This window comes from Ptychodera flava, chromosome 2, assembly GCF_041260155.1.
Source record: "Ptychodera flava strain L36383 chromosome 2, AS_Pfla_20210202, whole genome shotgun sequence".
Taxonomy (NCBI): domain Eukaryota; kingdom Metazoa; phylum Hemichordata; class Enteropneusta; family Ptychoderidae; genus Ptychodera; species Ptychodera flava.
Window position 1 is genome coordinate 13,377,100 of NC_091929.1, and position 16,917 is coordinate 13,394,016.

At 35.6% G+C, this 16,917-nt stretch overlaps 1 protein-coding gene across 1 annotated transcript; it reads right to left on the reverse strand.

Moving 5' to 3' along the window:
* Positions 1–3,178: 3,178 nt before the first annotated feature.
* Positions 3,179–15,682, reverse strand: LOC139115105 (beta,beta-carotene 15,15'-dioxygenase-like). The gene is made up of 9 exons (XM_070677007.1): positions 15,395–15,682; positions 10,998–11,131; positions 10,432–10,698; positions 8,713–8,854; positions 7,263–7,717; positions 6,465–6,570; positions 6,117–6,202; positions 4,844–4,955; positions 3,179–4,459 (listed from the first exon to the last, which is right to left on the reverse strand). Exons 1-9 carry the CDS (start codon positions 15,579–15,581, stop codon positions 4,305–4,307), a joined length of 1,644 nt encoding a protein of 547 aa, XP_070533108.1. The 5' UTR covers positions 15,582–15,682; the 3' UTR covers positions 3,179–4,304.
* Between the last annotated feature and the right edge of the window lie 1,235 nt (positions 15,683–16,917).

The following is a 16,917-nucleotide window of genomic DNA, read 5'->3' on the forward strand; positions in this document are numbered from 1 at the left end:
ATTCCATACAGTCTATCCACTGAAGATGAATTTTAGGGAACTGGTGATCGAACTCGGACAAAACTTTAACTCATACCATCAAATGGTCATAGTGTTAGTCCCTCCAATCAAACACGCATATTGCGGCCAGGTGTCGCCATACCTAACCAGTTCAATATATGATTGCGAAAATATATTAAGGAATGACTGTGATAATATAAACTTACAAAATAAACACTACTTAACACAAAAAAAACGAAAAATTCCAGATGTGAAGGATGCCTGTGGTCTTGCGTTCTCTTTATTACATTACACGTGGCACAGGGACGTAAAACATCAGTTTGGTCATGATGCATGAATGGCAATTCGTAGTGTAACTCACAGCAGGTGGCCTTACAAACAAGAGTTGTTTAACTCTTGGATTGACTTACAGTGATTTTAATTGATTTCCCCTCGAATACGAATCTCATGCTATTTTTAGTGCAAATCCTTATCCTTTAATCATCGATATGTCACAGCACCGCGCACAGGAGAGAGTTTGGGGGCACAGGTGCTTGGAGTATCCAGTGTACACTGTACCTTTAGAGGTGCACTCTAGGTGCCTGTCGGTTTGGGCGTCCACTTTGCATTTTGAATTTCGGTGATCATGTACTTATGACAAATTAGTATGAACATCGCGAACTAGCTATCCAAAAATAGACTCAAAGCTTCTCGACTCAATTTCTTCGTCACCTGTAAATGTCCAAGATATAACGAAATTTTGAGGTCAGGAATAAGTATATTTAGCACCGTAGACATCTTCATATGAATTAGCGGTTGCTGCATATTCTTGTTGCCTGGCCAGTGCACTATGTTCATTTTTTCATTCTGTAATTTCAGAAGATGTCCCGAAATCCATCGACGGTACCTTATAGAGAAATGGAGCTGTTTTGCTCGAAATTGGAAATGATAAATATAACCACATATTTTATGGTCTTTCACTTTTACATATATTTAACATAATAGACGGTCAGGTATATTTATAGAGATACTCTGGAATGAAATGACCCACTCAGATTTCTGCAGTGTTCTGTGGAAAATGGACTCCGAAGAAGTTACGCCCAAACCTAATACACGAGAGACAAAGTTTTTTAACCTAAGAAAATGTTAGTTCGAAGATGGCAAGATACATGAAACTTGAGCAACAGATATTATCACTTTGTCCTTGGTTTGTGTCCGAGAGGACATCTGCATACTAACTCACATTTGCATACTGAAACAAAAACCGTGACGATAGACCTAGCCGAAAGGCAATACCCCCACTGTATTAGAGTTACTCGAATATTAGACACAAACTGAATGTTAATTATTTCACATGGATCTGTTCTTTTTTAAGCTCTATTGAAAATCCAGTAGACACATGAAATTTGAAATATTCCCATGTATAAAGTCTAAATAAATCAAATGAATATAAAATTTATGATTATCAAAACCATATTATGTCATTAACTTACCATTTTTCCCCTTCTCTCTCACACATACACACATAAAAAATACTGGACGCAAGTTTTTGGCTGTCAACATGGCAACAACACATCCTCATTTCAAAAACGATGGCACCCATGAAATAAAATCAGGAAAGTCACCAAATACAGCCGATGTAGGTATGTTCAAATTTTATCAAGCATTCTTTATTTCGATGGCCACGTTGTTGATATTTACTTATAAAACTGAAAATAGGATGGTAAGAGAGCTGAGAAATTGTCAGTTTTGCACATCCATGCAGAGTGGATGGCTTGAGGACCTTTCTGTCCTTGAGGCCATACTACGACAGTTACTTCGGGGCAGTTCAAGAAATCAAGATTTTTTTCTGTCGATTGGGATTCAAATGTACAGCAAAGTCTACTTAAAGTATTATAAATTGGAAAAGTAAAACTTATCTGTTGTGACATTTCAATGATATGATATTACCTATTCAATTAATATTTGTTTCATTGCACATTATTCATATGAAGACGAGATCTCATGTAGCCAATGAGCTTGTTTTTGTCATAAGCGCTGGTAAATCACTGGATGAAAACCGTAATTTGCATTTACCACCGGGTCACCGTTGGGGGTCAGTGATTAGAGTAAAGCTAGTGGGTGTCTAAATTCGAATCTATGGCTTCATGACCAATAACCCTTACGCCAGACTTCCCTAACTTGTCATTTGTCAAGCACTAATTTAGACCTGCTTATAACCAGTAAGTTTACCACAGGCATATTGTTATGAAAACATACGTTTTCATTTAAATATTGATAGAAAGAAATATGACCGCCAGGTTCGAGATCATAACAATCGCGCCTCCCTGTTTAAACTCAGTGGAGATGGGGTGAAATTTCGATTTTCAATAAAATAAGACGGCGAAAACTTGGTTTAATCCCCGAGCTTCAAATTGAGCAACAACAAACGACAGACAAGAAAACTATAGTTCAAGTATTGTGAATGGGCAAATCAACAAGCCCGTTCTTTTCTTACTGCATTGCTAAATTCAAAATATGTTGAACACCCACTAGTCTTCTTCAAACATGGACCACAGGATGATAGAAGAGTCAGCTTCCAGACTCATGATGGATTCGGTCTTTTTTCAGATTTAGAAACTGTAATATGATGGAAGAAAGTACTTTGTGTCCCGAAATGGTGAATGTCGATTTTTATACTTTCATATTTTTATCTTTAACACGATTGGAACTAATTTGGGATAATTGGATACTGAAGCAATGTCATTTTCATCCGCAAATGTAAGCTAATCTGCTTTTCTTTTTAAGTTATACACTTGTTTTTATGAGTAATTTGTAATATTGCAACATTCAGCTATAGGGCACCTAAGACTTTTGAGAAATTTGAAAAATATGAGGATCCAATTATCCAAAATTAGTTCCAATCGTGTTCTTTTCTTGTTGCTTTCCCAAAAATATGCTGAAGTGCGAAATATTAGCCATGCAAACACACAGCTATTTCATGGTATGCAGCTATGTTAATGTTGATAAATGGATTTGTAGTTAGGTCCAGTGGGACTGAAACTCAGTTGTCAACAATAACATACTGCACTGCACAAAACAGCCTTGGCAACATTAACATTGGCTAAGTATTTCATCGTGACTTTGGGAGTAAAACACGAAATATTCAAGACAGGATAACAAGGAACCTAGCGGCCGATGTGCCGCTGCTGTTGCTTTTGCTGTAAATAACTTTAATGGCATCGCTTCATAGCACTTAGAATGGCAATTACATTCAAAAGCGTGCGAAATGACTTTGGTACAGTACCGTCTCTATTTGTCACAGATTATTGTCTGATCTGTATCTCCGCATTGCATACGAGAACTAAGATATATCCAGATAAACATTCCATTATGTAATATGATTGTAGACTTCTTATTGAGGATATTATAGGGCGATGAACTTTGCGATGAGATAGTACAGAAGGTACTAATGCCAAATACAACCTTAATCATTTTCAGACTCTTCTCGTCCTGCGTAAAAAATTGATAATTATGTACATGAGGAATTCTCATGCATTTCCTATTTTCTACTGTCAATTCATATGCAACATGTATCACGCCGTATATCGTCCTTTAAAGCTGATAAAATATACTTCTACTTATACTTCGCTTCAAGTTTCGCTTTTAAGTAATGAGATGTTATAAGAAGATTTTGGTTCTTCAATCGAACTGCCAAAGCTAACAATGGGGTAATTTCCTTATTTAGATACATCCCATTTACTTGAAATTTCAAACAAAGGTTGGTGAATACTATAATTAGATCTGAGCAGTTTTACCAACTGTTACGGTATATTTTACTCTCCTACCCTTTCTTTATTGGAGCATGGAGGTAGCAGATTGGAGTTAAACAAGGGTAGGAGCTTATGCAACTTAGTAAGGATGTACTAAATTTTGAAAAAGTCAGTTGAGGGGCTCTACTCCATAAGTACCCTGTTTTGTCAATTTTTCGTGAACACAAACTATATGCAAATTTTATGCAAATATTTGAAAAAGCTAATTATGCATATTATGCAAATTAGCCGCTACTCTATAAAAAAATCCTAGGGAGAACCCTGTATTGCCCATTATAATATATCGAAAATAGTCACACGCTTTGTTTATGATATTTGAAATTAGCCCTTTCATTGATTGAATGAGCAAGACTGGAATAATAGTACCGGACTAGGCAATATTACAATGTAACATACTCGATGGATGTGTTTCAAGTCATTATTTTAAAGTCGCCCCTAGAATGGCACTGTTACAACCATAGGTAGGTTCGTGTACTCCAGGAATGTTGTCGACAGTCTCCTCTTGTGTATTCCTTATGTATTAGCAATGAACATCCCATGGGTACTGCCAGTCATATCAACGTTGATTTCAGCACGTCCGATCTCTTTCAAATCCCTGGCATCCAGAATGGCTAGCAAGTGAGGTTTCTTACTCGGATCCACACTCACAAGAGCACTCAGGATCACACCTGAAAAAGTGATGTGGGATACATAGTTTAAATTCAAATTTCAGAGTGTCTGAACGGTGTACCCTCTTTCAAGATTTCTGAAATCCTTCTGTCGGTTTAAGAATTTATAATAATTTCCCCTATCCCCTCCCACCAACACTCCAACATTTGCAACAACGTAAAATGTCCTTTGACGTATAATATTTCGTGTTTGAAACAGGGTGAAGCTCTGAGGATCAAATACGCGAACAAGCAACTACAGACTGCAAAATCTCGTATGACGCAGTAAATGCAAATACATCAAAGCTAAAAGTAATGGATCTTGAAACTGGTTAGAAAATTCTCCGCTAATATCAACATCAATAATTCCTATGTTCAAAACTGAAATTTCGGTGAAATATTTACCATCATCCTCGCTACCAGAAGAGGGCGCTGCAACAAAGACTGGTTCCGATACAAGGTAGTCTTCCATACTCCAAGATTTGTATGACTTGTTTTTGAAATCTACTTTGTTAATCTTATAAGATCAAATCAAAGAAACAGTATCCTCAAGGTTGGCCAAATACTAATCTGTAAATACAATACTCTCCGAATCTCAGCTTTGCATTTTGGAAGCTGAAAAAATTACGGCAACTTGAATTACTTTGGCCGAACACGTCAACAACGTCATTATTAAAACAAATTTAATTGTGCGTAGGCCCTTTCTCCTATTTCTGTTTCTTGAGTTTTGTTCTCTGTTTTTTTTCTGCTGTGTGTTTTAATCATCCTTTAATTTCTCATATTTCAACTTCGTTAGATCATCGACAACTTTTAAAATTTAACTTTACATACAGTTTTGCAAGGGGTTTCTGGGGTCACAAACAGAGGGTGTTATTTATTCTGAAATCACTTAACCCTTTGAGTGCTGTAATTGTTCCCACTCAAATTTTAGTGCAACATTTTTACCAATTTTTATGAATTTTTCTGTAATTTTTTGATCATTTTGCACCAAATGGACATCACATATCATTTGCTACAGTTTGTTATCAAAATTTTGACAAAAACCTAAAAATTGACTTGATTCTATTTTCCAAAGGTGACAAAAATTGACTTTGGCGCTCAAAGGTTAAGGGGGTTTAGTTCATAGGAAATGTAGTATATCAATGTCTGCTTGTCTAATGTAGTTGCAAATTAGTGAAAACGTGACATAAAGGTGAAAGTTCACGGGAAACAAAAACTGATAAAGATAGATGGAAACGTACAGCACACAAAATCGATTTACCCGATTAATCATATAAGCCTAATCACGCCCCTTTGCAAATGGTTCAATAAACCATCAGAAAAATCAAACGGGCTACTGCGTCATCCTATGCATCAACATTAGTTAAGTTTGTAATTTATGTTCAGAATGTCACGCATTTCACCCCACAAAAAGCAGTGAGCTGTTTAACACATTTAAAAAGTAGCAAAAAAGGGGCAGTATGACTAAAACCAGACCATAAGATGGTGGCAGTCCGAAATCTGTCGTTCTCATTTGCTGCAGAGAAGTGACATCAACAGGGCGGAAAAGGTGACTATATTTCTATATGCCTGTGCTTGCATGTGCTATCAATGTTGAAGGTCTACTTTCGCAATTTATTTGACTTGTGAAATGTTTTATAATGAATATCAAACCACACAGTATATTAATCTTACCCACCTCAGAAACATCAGCATTTATACCATAAGTGTATTGATAAGGCTTCCCGTTATAACTGGCATAGTTGATTTGCGGTAATTCTAGTTCTGTGGAAAGAAATTGGTCGTTATCACCCCTTGTCAGCGTTTTAAAATATTTTAACACACTCTCTCTCTCTCTCTCTCTCTTCCTCAAACTCTCTTCCTCAAACTCTCTTTCTCAAACTCTCTTTCTCAAACTCTCGAACTAACTTTCAAACTCTCTCTCTCATGCTTTCAAACTCTCAAATACTACCATAATGTGATCTCTCAACGTCTTTCATATTCTTATCCGATTCTAACCTTATCTCGGCGAGGAATCACACAATACCTGCATCACTTATTCTTTCTGGAGTACAGAAAACGCTACCATCTTCCTCCAACCTGGCACTACACTCTGTGTTTGGTAACTCCACCAAGTTGTGGTCTCCAGCCTTCTGTAAAAGCAACAAGTCGGAAAAAGAAAGAATAAGTGAACAATATATGTTACTTTTGTGTTTTAAATCTTAGTTCAAAGCCAGTAATCGATAAGTTAACTCAACAGTCATGGAATAAACTGCAAGATGGAAGATCTTTTGGATTCAAAACCTACATTCTCTGTTTTCGAAACTTAAGTCAGAATCTAATGTTCACTGCAATATCTGATATTTTTGCTGCAGTCAGTTTTACACTGATCACATTAGCAGTACACAAGACGCACTAGGGTGAGGGATATTTGTGAACTTATATATATATAATCGAGTTTTGACTCTGATGATTCAGCAAAAACTAAATGAGCGAATCCCAAAATGCATTAACGAGTGTTCTCTTCTGTTTACTAGTCAAATTTAAATTTGTCTTTGGACTTAAAGGTAGGGGACTCGATCTCAGGGATCGTGTTTGTTCTAGTCTGTAAGAGGTTTATGGAGTTGCCATATTGAAATTGTAATCTAGTAAGTAAATTTTCTGAAGAGACAATCTGACGCCTGACCAATGCCTTTAAAGGCATTTTGAATTGAATTAATCTTACCATCACCGAAGACAGTACGTCTTTATCACAGAACAATTACGTCAATCCCTCTATTTGTCTATTTTGAAGTACATACAATAGATTACACTACGGCGAAGATATATGAAATTATTTACTTACTTTATCAACAGTCAATGGCAGAGCATATCTCATGACCTCTGACCCCTTAGCGGGTGCATACACTCCTTGCTTCATGTTCTCCACGAATGCTCTGTGAATGATTTCCTCATTTTTGAAAGTGCACAGATCGACGACAATATGACCGTCATCCTCGTACGCGTTGATGTGATGGAAGCAAAAGAAGGCATCGGCGGTGTACTCAGTGGAGTGAAGTTCTCCCGTGCGAGAGTTCACGATGTGAAATCGTGCCTTGTTCTCGGGTCTATACTCCATGACATCAGTAAATGAAGTCCCGAACAAATTCGCTTTCAGTATCTTCATTACATTGAGATGAAGCGGCTGTTCCACGTAGACAAAGTAATTATCGGTCATTCCAAAACTGTGATAGTACGATGGATCACGCCCTCTGGAAGGAATAGAACACAGGATCGATGACTTTTGTAGCAATGGCTTACCTGCAGAATCATAAAAGAAAATAATTTTGATATCAGATTATCGTAAGAAAAGTCATTGTTGATGACGCCATGCCCAATACTAGGAGAAATGGGAGTATCTGATTTGAACTTGTCCTTTGGAAATTTCTTTTTGGTTAAGTTATCTTTTGAAAATGTGTGCTTGTTAATGCCTAGTAAACCAACTTATATTTGGTATGTGTACAAAACAATATATAATTGACACCTTTAGTTGAATTATGAAACAAAAGGTTTTGCAGAGTGTGTAAGTCATACATTTATGATGTCAAAGCCGGCGCCAATATTGCTTGCGATCTTCATTGCCTTTAGTTGAATTATGAAACAAAAGGTTTTGCAGAGTGTGTAAGTCATACATTTATGATGTCAAAGCCGGCGCCAATATTGCTTGCGATCTTCATTGAAATGAAGTGACTGTATGTTTGCATACCTATAAATACCGTTGACCTATAGCGGTCATACACCTATAGGTACGAATTAAAAGTATTTTCTTGGAAAGCCCCTAGCTATACTCTAATTACTGACCTTAACGTCATAGGTGATTAATGAAAATCACGTGTGCACCCAGTGATAAACAAGCGCTTATGACAAAAACAAGCTCATTTGTCATAGGAGATTGCTATCTTCATATGTGATAAATACACATGGAATCTGAACGATTTAATATTATGTCATTAAAATGTCGAAAGACTTGTATTTTACATTTCCAAGCTATCATATTCTTATTACACTTTGCTGTAAATTTGTGTACCTATCGACAAATAAAATCTTGGTTTCCCTAACTATCAATAACACATCTGTCATAATATTTGCACCAGGAAACAAGGTCAAAGGTCCTAAAGCCATCCACTCTGCATGGATGTTCAAAACTGACATTTTCTAAGCTCACTTACTATCCTATTTTCAGTGATGTAAGTACACGTATAGATATAACAACGTGATCATTGAAAAATACACTAATTGACATAATTTGAACATACCTGCATCGGCCGGTTCAATTTTGATTATGTTGTACTTGGTAACTTTCCCGAACGTGGATCCCATATTATAGTGCGTGCCATCGTTTGTGTAATGAGGATGTGCTGTTGACGTGTTGACAGCCAAAAACTCAGTAATGTCCAGCTGTGATGTGTACATGCATGTTTGTGGGTGTTTGAGAGAGAAGAGAGTGAAAGATGGTAGATAAATGATCCAACATGGATTTGATAATCAAAAATTGTCGGTTCGTTCATTTAGAAATTATATATGTAAATATTTCAAATTTAATGAGTATCTACTGCAGTTTCAAAACACCTTTACAAACAGAACTGATATAAACGAAACAAATCCAACTTCCGTTCATGTCTAACAATCAAGCTTTAAAGGCACATATGAGCTGCAACTTTTGGCATCATTGTCATGATTTTATATTTAGATTAAAATTAGTTCACAGAAATGTTCATACTCAGAGAGATTTACTCATTATAATTATCCACTGAGTGGGGACCGCTTGGAGAAAGATAAATTATAAACGGGTACGTAAATATTGCCGCCTCCATACAACTACATTATAAACAGCATACATGGTGCATTTACACAATCTTTACAAATACAACATGGTGCAACTAACAAAAGATCCGGGGAAGGGATTCACTCCACTTTGACAAAAAATTTTCCCTTTTCCATATAACATGCCAAGATTTTGAAAATGGCGGGAAATTTAAAATGAAAATCTTTTCAATTTCTTGACTATTCTGCCACAAGCAAACATTGTTGAGGCATAGTTAATGACTGTGTCATTCAATTTGCAAATTGAAATGAATATCTGAAGAAATTGGAGGTACCTTGAAGTTGGACAAATTTCGCAGAGTTGCAGCTCATGGACCTTTAATGCAGTGGTATATATTGCCTCTAAGCATGCTAAGCTAGGCCTATCGTCACGGTTTTTGTTTCTGTATGCAAATGTGAGTTAGTTTGCAAGTCCTCTTAGAAAAGTCCAGTGCTCGATGCTAAAAGAACAGCGTTACAAATAATAACGCAATGCAAAGTTTTAATATCTGCTACTTTAGTTTCATTGTCTGGCAATCCTCAGACTAGCGTTTAAGTAGGCCTTTCTCTCATATGTACAGAAACGCATTTATTTCATTACTCAAATGTGAATATGTGAATAAGCAACTTATAAGTCGTCTCGACTTACATATATATATATATGTATATATATATATATATATAATATATATATATATATAATATATATATATATATATATAATATAGATATATATATATAATATATATATATATATATATATATATATATATATATATATCAAAGTATTAATATGTCCCCTTTGGAAATTACCGTTGTTGATAATTACTGTAACAGTGCTCGATTAACTGAACTGTTCTGTCTTTCTGATTGTCCTGATAAAAGCTCGTTTGAATAAATATTTTTCTCTTTCAAAAGATTAAAAAGTGTCATTCATTATCAATATGTGGAATTCGAAAAAAGGGTAAGAGGCCCCAAGGAAAGCATCTCTAAATTAGATCAGAGATTAAACAGGCACTGATTTCTTATTTTCCAATATTGGTTTAAAATACTGACTACCTAATCAAGATAATGTAATTGCTTATAATAGAGAGACAACGAAATTATTATCAAAGGTTCCAGCTATTGTAATTTTATCATATCATAATTATATGAACATAACAAATGTATACCTTTTCCACAGATTCCAGTGTTTTGGGATCAATTCTCCATATGTAAGGACTCTCAGTCATGGCGTACATTTCATCTTTGATGCTCATCACGTTCACATTGCAGTTGTCCGACGCTTTCTTTTTCTTAAAACGGGATGACACTCTCTGGAAGAGGTTGTGGCAGGGATCAGGATGACCGACAGTGCCGAACTCTGTGCACACTATGCGGTTGGCCTTCATGTTCTTTGTATAGTGGTCGCTGCGCAGAAAACGATTTTGGTACGTGACCTGTAATTAGTAAAAGTTCAAAGTGCAAGACAGTATGCGTGATCTTGAGGGTGTTTTGTTGTTATGTTACCATGACAGGTATTTAGGTCGCGTTAAAATGTTTTGCCATACAGAGATGAATCAAACCTAGCGTCTGTAACACTCAATTCATATTCCTGAAAACTAAAAATTACGTGAGATTCTATTTCTGAGACAGTATTTTGAATAATTAACTATTAATCATAATTTGTGTAAAATATTAAATAACTTAAATAGTCAGAGTGGGTCTTTTTGTTCCAGAGTATCTATTTTAAACATACCTGACCATCCTTTATGTTGAACCGATGTAAAAGTGAAAGGCCATCAAATATGTGGTTGTATTTATCCTTTCCAACTTCGAACAGACCAGCCCCATTTCTGATTAAGCTACCGTCGATCCACTTCGGGACCTCTCCTGAAATTACAGAATAAATCAGATATGGACTCATAATGCTCGCGTGTTTCTGTATATATTGCAGTTGTTTATAAATTGAAACTTTTGCTGCAAGTTTGCAACTTCATTGAAATTTTTCTGATCAACATTATGGACATTATTCAAAACACATTATTCCAAAGGTCATTAAATATACAAATATGTAAATAGCTAAAATAAAAATACTGAATTTCTTTGATTGAACTTGTTGTGTCATCACTTTATATAGCAGGTGTAATTGCCTTTGGCCACGTCTATTAAGCTTTATATGTCAAACTGTGAAAGCTCATTAGATATGTAAATTATGAATCAGCTGACATGAAAATGCAAACTAAGCTTATCTTTCACTGATACAATATTATTGTCTTATAAATATACATAGTAAGTTTCATAAACTTCTGTAATGTCCTTCCAGTCTTATGTCCCTAATTTTGAAAGTTAATTCAGCAAATTAGGAGCTAGCTAAGCGAGTTTCAGAATATTTTTATGATAGTATCTTCAATGAACATAAGATGTTTTGTCAACTTTGATCAAATCCTTTCAGATATTTATCCCGAATTATAAGAGTTCATCAGGTATGCAACTGAGTTATAAGTTTATCCCAACATGCTAAAATAACTTTCATGAATGTTATAATTTAGCCTGTTCAGGTGAAAATTAATCACGTTTTTCACAGCATCAGAAATGTTGTATCAGGATAGAACTCTTCAAAAGAAGAGAATTTACTTTTTAAATTATTTGATGAAAGTCAGATTATCCATTTTGAAGATATGGATTTTTGAAGAATGAAATTTTCAGCATTATTTGGAAGTGTCTTCTTTGTTGTTTTACTGGTAACATTTTCTTTAGTAACATTAACTCAAATTAAAATAAAGTACAGTGCTTAGTTATCGACATTTTGTGTAAAATTGAAATCCATTTGCTGCAATGTCTTTCTAATTTGTCTATTTCCAGAGCTATTTCTTACTCTAGATGGTAGTTGAATTTCACTTGCAACATTAAAGCTGCAAAGTGTGGTTTACTCTGTTTCATTTTCATGGCATAGATGTGTCTTTGGCTAACAGTAGCAAGTGTTTATGAATGTCAGAGCAACCGTCAACACCAAGAGCACTTCATTTAAGTTATATCTCGTGAACAAACTGAGAGATTCCTCGAAAAATGTGTGAAACTCGTTCCAGAAGGTCTCAGTAAATTTACAGGTGTAGAAAAGATGATCTAGTGTCTCGTTGCTGTTTTGGCAGAATGAACAGAGCGGTGATTGGTCCATGCCTCTTCTAGATAGATCGTAGTTTGTGTACAGATTATGATGAAGAAGTTTGAACTGGAATTCACGTGTTTTTGTGTCTATGGCTACCTTAAAGGAAGGTCTTTGTCGTTATTAACCATTGTTGAATAGGAAAGACAATGGCACCAATTTAGACAAAGAAAAGTAGTTAAATGCTTGTAACTTTGCCATTTCATGACCGATTTGCATCAAATTTTCAGCAGATGTAGTACTAAGTGAGACCAATTTTACAAAGTTACGTATACTTTTGCACATCCACAAACACATTTCCATGTAACCATGATATTTTATTGAAAATTATTTCAAAACAGGCCAGTTCCGACTTTTGTGTACGCTCCAAACATCGAAAAATTAGTTTGAAATGAAAAATTGATAGTTAGTTAATACGTCTACAGGCCACAATACTGGATCAAAAGGTTAATTTTGGTAAAATTTCATGTCAAAGTGTTATTTTTGATGCCGTTTCCATATTTGTTGGCAGAGTGTCGATTGTGACCCCTCATTTTAAAGCTTACATACTGTCTCCTCCAACTGTGTGACTTTCATAATGGAACATTCCACATCAGCCTTAGGAAACACATTGGCAGTTTTGTGTTTGGCCCGGCTCATTAGAAGAATGGCGGCCATGCTTATCAGTGGGGCAGTGTGTGGATTTGAGGCCCGTTTTCAAACTTTGTGAAGTCATTACTCAATCTTGGCTAAATGTATTGGACTAAACTTTTTCACAGGTTATAGTATATTTACTATAGAAAGCCATAGGCTATTTATTTCTTTATTATTTGATTTGAGCATACTCAAAATATGGACAAATAAAAATGGTACATCTGTAATCCAGTGTGTTCTGAACACATTTGTCATGTCACTGAACAGACTAATTATATCATAGTATATCCATGTACATAGCAAGTTTCGTTATTTTGCAGTCAATCGAGATGCATATTTCTAATTAGAATGTTCATTAAATATGCAAATTGGTAATAGCTGAAATTAGTAATAAGCTGAAGTGAAAATGTTAAATAACTTTCAATAATGCTATATTGCATTATCTCCGATGTACATAGCAAGTTTCATAAACTTTTATCCAATTCAAAATTGTTACATCATAGTATCTTCTATGTGCATAGTAATTTTCGTCAACTTTGATCATGTCAATTGAGATATGTATCCCTAATTGGCTAATCAATTATTAGCCGATTTCAAAATGTTGAACAACTTTTTTTATTGTTATATCATGGTTTCTACATCGTACGTAGCAGGTTTTGTAACCTTTGATCAACACAATTAAGAGATATATTTTTAAGGTAGTATGCACCTAAAAAATGAAAGACTTAAACTTTTAATCTACCTTTCCTCAAGGAATCTTTCAATCATTCTCTTTCAAAATCAAGAATAAAAATAGGGGGTCAACGTGCAAATTTTGGTACTAGAGCAACAAATTACCCAAGATTTACCGATATTAGAAATTAAAAATGGCCGCCATCCCTGTGTAAACTCTATTGAGAAAAATAAAAATTTTCGAATTTCGAAAAACTAAGCCGGTGAAAAGTTTTCTTTGACCAAGAGCTTTAAAATGAACCCCAACATGTGGTATATCAGAACAGAATTGTAAAAGTTTGAGAGTCCGAATATCTGTCCCCGAGGTGCGTTCTACCTTAATCAGAAAAGTTCTTTTGATATGCAAATAAGTAATTAAAGGCGCCCTTCTCAATCCCAGGTTCTCGCATTAACAAATGTGTCAATAGCTCATTAACAGTTTGTCATTCTTTTGTTTTCCATTGAATATTTTATCAAGTACATCATATTTATATTAGATAAATCTGATAATTGAGTGGGGCTTTAACATAAGTAGAAATGTGGAAATAACTTTCAATAATGTTATATCATACTGTCTCCAACGTACAAAGCAAGTTTCATCAACTTTTATGAAGTCAATCCAGATACATATCCCTAATTAGAAAAGTTCTTTATGTATGCAAAATAGTTTAATTAACTGGAGAAAAATGCCAAATGGCTTTCAAAAATGTTATATCACAGTATCTCTGTACATAGAGACATACATGAACTTTTATGAAGTAAAACCAGATATATATCCCTAATTAGGAAAGTTCGTTTATTATGCAAATTTAAAATTTGCTGAAGTAAGAAAATGCTAAGTGACTTTCCAAAATATTACATCATAGTATCTCCCGTGTGCATAGCAAGTTTAGTCAACTTTAAAAGTCAATTTAGATATTTGCTCCTAATAAGGAAAGTTCATTAAATATACAAATTAGCGATTAAGTTGCGTGTTATCCCTAGCATCTTTCACCGCTGAGATAGCCTTGTGTGATCAACTTTTGTAGCAACTCTCATCACATTGTATGCATACAATCATTAATTATGCAAATGTGCTTAAAAGATGCAACTCACGCTGACAAAAAACTTATCAGTTATTGCAAATTGCAAACCGGATCTATATACCAGATTTGATATTCATCTGATTGGCAGTTCTTGAGTTATTGTGCTAACAGATAGATAGACACACAGATAGACACAGATAAGACAGACATAGTTACGACATTAATGACATGTGTGTTAACACGTGAGCTGAAAAATAATATAGGACACAAGCCGAGTAACTTGAATATGCAGCAACCGCTAATTCATATGTTTTATGAAGATGTGTACTATGCACAATAAATATTATTTACCTGGCTCTTAACCTTCATTATGCCAAGGGCGATTTTAGATGTCTAAAAAATTACCTAGGGTTGCATCGCAGAGGTTCTGTGGGGATGACCTCTGACCCGAGCGCAATCGATTACGTCACAGCAACGCTGCCTATTGACACCTAGCTCTAACCAACCATGTCTTTAATAGTTACTGTCCTGCGATGGTGAAGGAAGAACGCATTTCAACCCCGAACGTGGTATGATACAAAGTTATCAAACACCTCCCCATTCAAACAAATTAATCACAACCTGTTATAGACGTCTTGATTGCTTCTGGGGTCTCTTGCTTCGCTGACCGTACGAGAGCAGCAAGGTCACCGAACTCCCCCTTCGCTTCGGCAGCTTCTGAACGCGCTCTTGAGCATGTTGCGGCCAGGTGCGGTGATGCAGCCAATAAACGTTGGTGCCGTTGTGCCCTGGCAAGTATTTGCAACATCCCTGTTTGTGGTAATATCACTCCTACAGGAAAATACGGGCGGACATGACCACCTGGCGACACCGAAACGCTTTGAAAAAAGACCCTTTATGCCGATGATTAGAAATTTGTTGTGTGCGCCCTCACAGGCCGACACTCATTTGCGGGAAAGAAAAGTCAATTAATCCTTTACAGCAATATTGTATCAATACAACATAATATAATCCTGTATTCGCTTTGTTAGCGCCAAATTTATTTAGATCAAATCATGAGTGAACAGTCAGTGGTGTTTTTGTAAACTTATCTTTGAACGGATGTCTGAGTGATTGATTATTCCCCATTATATACCACAATATCATATGTCACACGGGAGTTTTTCTAACCCATTTTGGAGTGGGAATCAATTTCATGCCTTTGTTTGACGCCATGATTTGAAGATATTTAATGAATCTGAAATTCATCCTTGGTTCTTGATTTTGTTTAGGCTATCATTTGTTTTTACGTGCTTCATGGTGTTTCTTTACGTTTCTTTGCTCTACAAGCCTTTTCTCATTTACTGTTTACACAACACACGAACCAGTAACTCAGTATATTGTACCGATATCATCGTGGTCACTATTATGCAGCAATTTACATATGCCCATGGCATGAAAACTAAACATTGCCCCTTCTATTCAGATATGCACAGGCGGCACGTGAATTGTATTCGCTTATCGAAGAAGTACTGTAATTCTATACTCAATAGCATTGAATGTATCAGACACTATTGTCTCGCTCGGCTGTCGCTGGCTGCTGACTTAAGAGACGGCAACCATTCCTCATTGTCAAGTACACACCAACAAACTATCATTTGCTTGTTTTGTTTGCCTGTCATAAACAGTAAGATTGCGCGATCGAAGTCCTTTACTGCTGTGAGTATCTGTAAAACTGAACTAGAGAGTAGTTTTGTAGTACACGCACTGTCGTATTAAAGGGAATTGGAGTTATTTGATCTTTAATGCCCAAGGTGGTTTGAGTTAAAAGCACACCTGTTTCAAACCTGTATCCTCTTAATTTTAAAAAGTTCCGTTTTTGTGCACACAAAACTATCCATATGTAGCACGTTGCTCAATGAACTGGTTCTCTTTCATAACAATTACATGTCGGAAATAAGACAAGGATTCAAAATGCAGATTTTTGTGCACACCGTCTTAGTTTATCAAGTTAACCCTCGACATATCTTGTATCACCCTGAAGACAAAGGGATGAATGCTTTATTTCCGGTTACATCTATCACTTTATATATAATGTACAATGTCAAAGTATGTTCTTTTAATACCAGAGGAAATACACTGCTATACACAACTCGCTTCAATTA

Coding starts and splice junctions, on each gene's coding strand:
- LOC139115105 (XM_070677007.1), bottom strand. CDS start 15,581: ATGTTGCAAATACTTGCCAGGGCACAACGGCACCAACGTTTATTGGCT. Junction 11,132..15,394: donor AATCAAGACGTCTATAACAG/GTTGTGATTAAT, acceptor CTGTAATTTCAG/GAGAGGTCCCGAAGTGGATC. Junction 10,699..10,997: donor TCAACATAAAGGATGGTCAG/GTATGTTTAAAA, acceptor TACTAATTACAG/GTCACGTACCAAAATCGTTT.